At 41.4% G+C, this 1,694-nt stretch overlaps 1 protein-coding gene across 1 annotated transcript; it reads right to left on the reverse strand.

Annotated features, from left to right (window-relative positions):
* Nucleotides 1-929: 929 nt before the first annotated feature.
* LOC308270727 (succinate dehydrogenase assembly factor 4, mitochondrial-like) lies at nt 930-1,253 on the reverse strand (the record flags this gene model as incomplete). Its single annotated transcript, XM_080706786.1, has 1 exon — nt 930-1,253. The coding sequence occupies one exon, from the start codon at nt 1,251-1,253 to the stop codon at nt 930-932; it is 324 nt and encodes a 107-aa protein (XP_080562912.1).
* Between the last annotated feature and the right edge of the window lie 441 nt (nt 1,254-1,694).

Below are 1,694 nucleotides of genomic sequence, written 5' to 3' on the forward strand. Positions count from 1 at the left end.
AGTGAACAAGATCCTCCAAACAAATCAACCTTTCTCTTTAGATATATGTATATATCTATAATAATGTTTATCTCCTATTGGTTCTGTTTCTTTGAAGAACCCTAATACAAATGTATTTATTAGTTTAATCTTCCCCAATTCCCTATGAGGCAGAACTACTATTATCTCCAATTTATACATAGAGATACTGAAGTACAGAGAAGTGTAATTACTTTCTAAGGTTACACAGTAAGTAGTGGAATCAGGATTTGAATGAGTTATCTGGCTACAAGTTAAAGATATTCTGTTATCATTGTGGCCTTCTCAAAGTAGAATACATTATCTTTTATTTTTGTGGTTGTGGTACTGCTCAAAATAGAATGCATTATCTTTTATTTTATTCTTGTAGTTGTGGTACTGGGGAGTGAACCCAGGCATTCTATTTCTGAGTTGTGCCCCCAGCCCTATTTTATTTTTATTTTGACACAATATCTCACTAGGTTAATCAGAGTATCTCTACTTGCTGAGGCTTTCTTCCAGCCTGGGATATTCCTGTCTCAGCCTCCCCTGAGTCCTGGGATTACAGGTATGACCCACCCTGCTCAGCTATAATGCACTGTTTAACTCATGTTTAAAAAGCCATTATTACCCAGCACATGGCAGCACAGTCATTTAAATATTGTTTTACTTACACATGCACTTTATAAGCAACTGATTAAATTAAAAAATGAAGTAAAGGTCTATAGCTCTAATTATCCTTTGGTAGAGTGCTTGCCTAGCAAGGCCCTGGGTTTAATCCCCAGCTCAGGGGGAAAAAAAAAAAGAATGAAAAGGAAAGAAATTAGATTGATTAGATTGGTATAAGAAATTAGAAGAATATAAATAATCAGAAATAAGTAATTCAGATGTACATGTTCAAAAAATGGTACTGAAGTTAAAGAATATGTGACTTAAAAATCAATACAGCGTCCTTTTCGTTCCCAGTCTCCATATCGGGTAGGTTCTGGGCCCCTGGGTCCACCTTTTTCTTTGGTAACTGGATTAACATCGTCTGGAAATTTGAGAGGTTCTTTCTCTAAATGGGAATCCTCTGGTGCATCAAAACGACCTACTGGTAATTTTGGCTTCCTTAGAGACTGTTTGACAGGCCCGGACTGTCCTTCTTGAGACAAACTCCTTGCCCTCAAAGACTGACACAGAAGAGGTAATCTGGCCTCTCTCCCTGCGGTGGCCGTGAGGCGGCCCAACAAGCCCACAAGACCCACGGAGGACATGGCACCCACCGGCTCCTGCAGAGACTGCACAGGCACCTGGAGGTTTTTTAAAGACCAGGAAAATAATTAGCATATGAGCCAGCTATACAACTTTTGAGAATATCCCCAAAGGAATTGAGTTCTGATTACTATAGGTGAAGGGGGTCTGGGGGTTTTAGGGACCATTGAAGGGGGTCGGCACAGGAAAGACCCAAGGCTAGCCATCGGAGATAAGCAAGCAAGCAAGCAAAAGCTTTATTAAGACAGCCCAGCTCCCTTTTATATCAGGCAGCTGGGAGAAGGGGGCTTCCGCTCACAGCAGAAAATCGCACAAAGTATGGGGCATTTACTGATTGGGTGGCTCATACCCCAGTGAGTGTGTTATCAGGGGACTAGTTGTTGGGCATCCCGTGGCCCCTTTGGCAGGCTATGAGGTAATCAGCACAATCCGGAAGAGAAGCC

This window comes from Muscardinus avellanarius (genome assembly GCF_963383645.1).
Source record: "Muscardinus avellanarius genome assembly, chromosome: 1".
In the NCBI taxonomy this organism is placed as follows: domain Eukaryota; kingdom Metazoa; phylum Chordata; class Mammalia; order Rodentia; family Gliridae; genus Muscardinus; species Muscardinus avellanarius.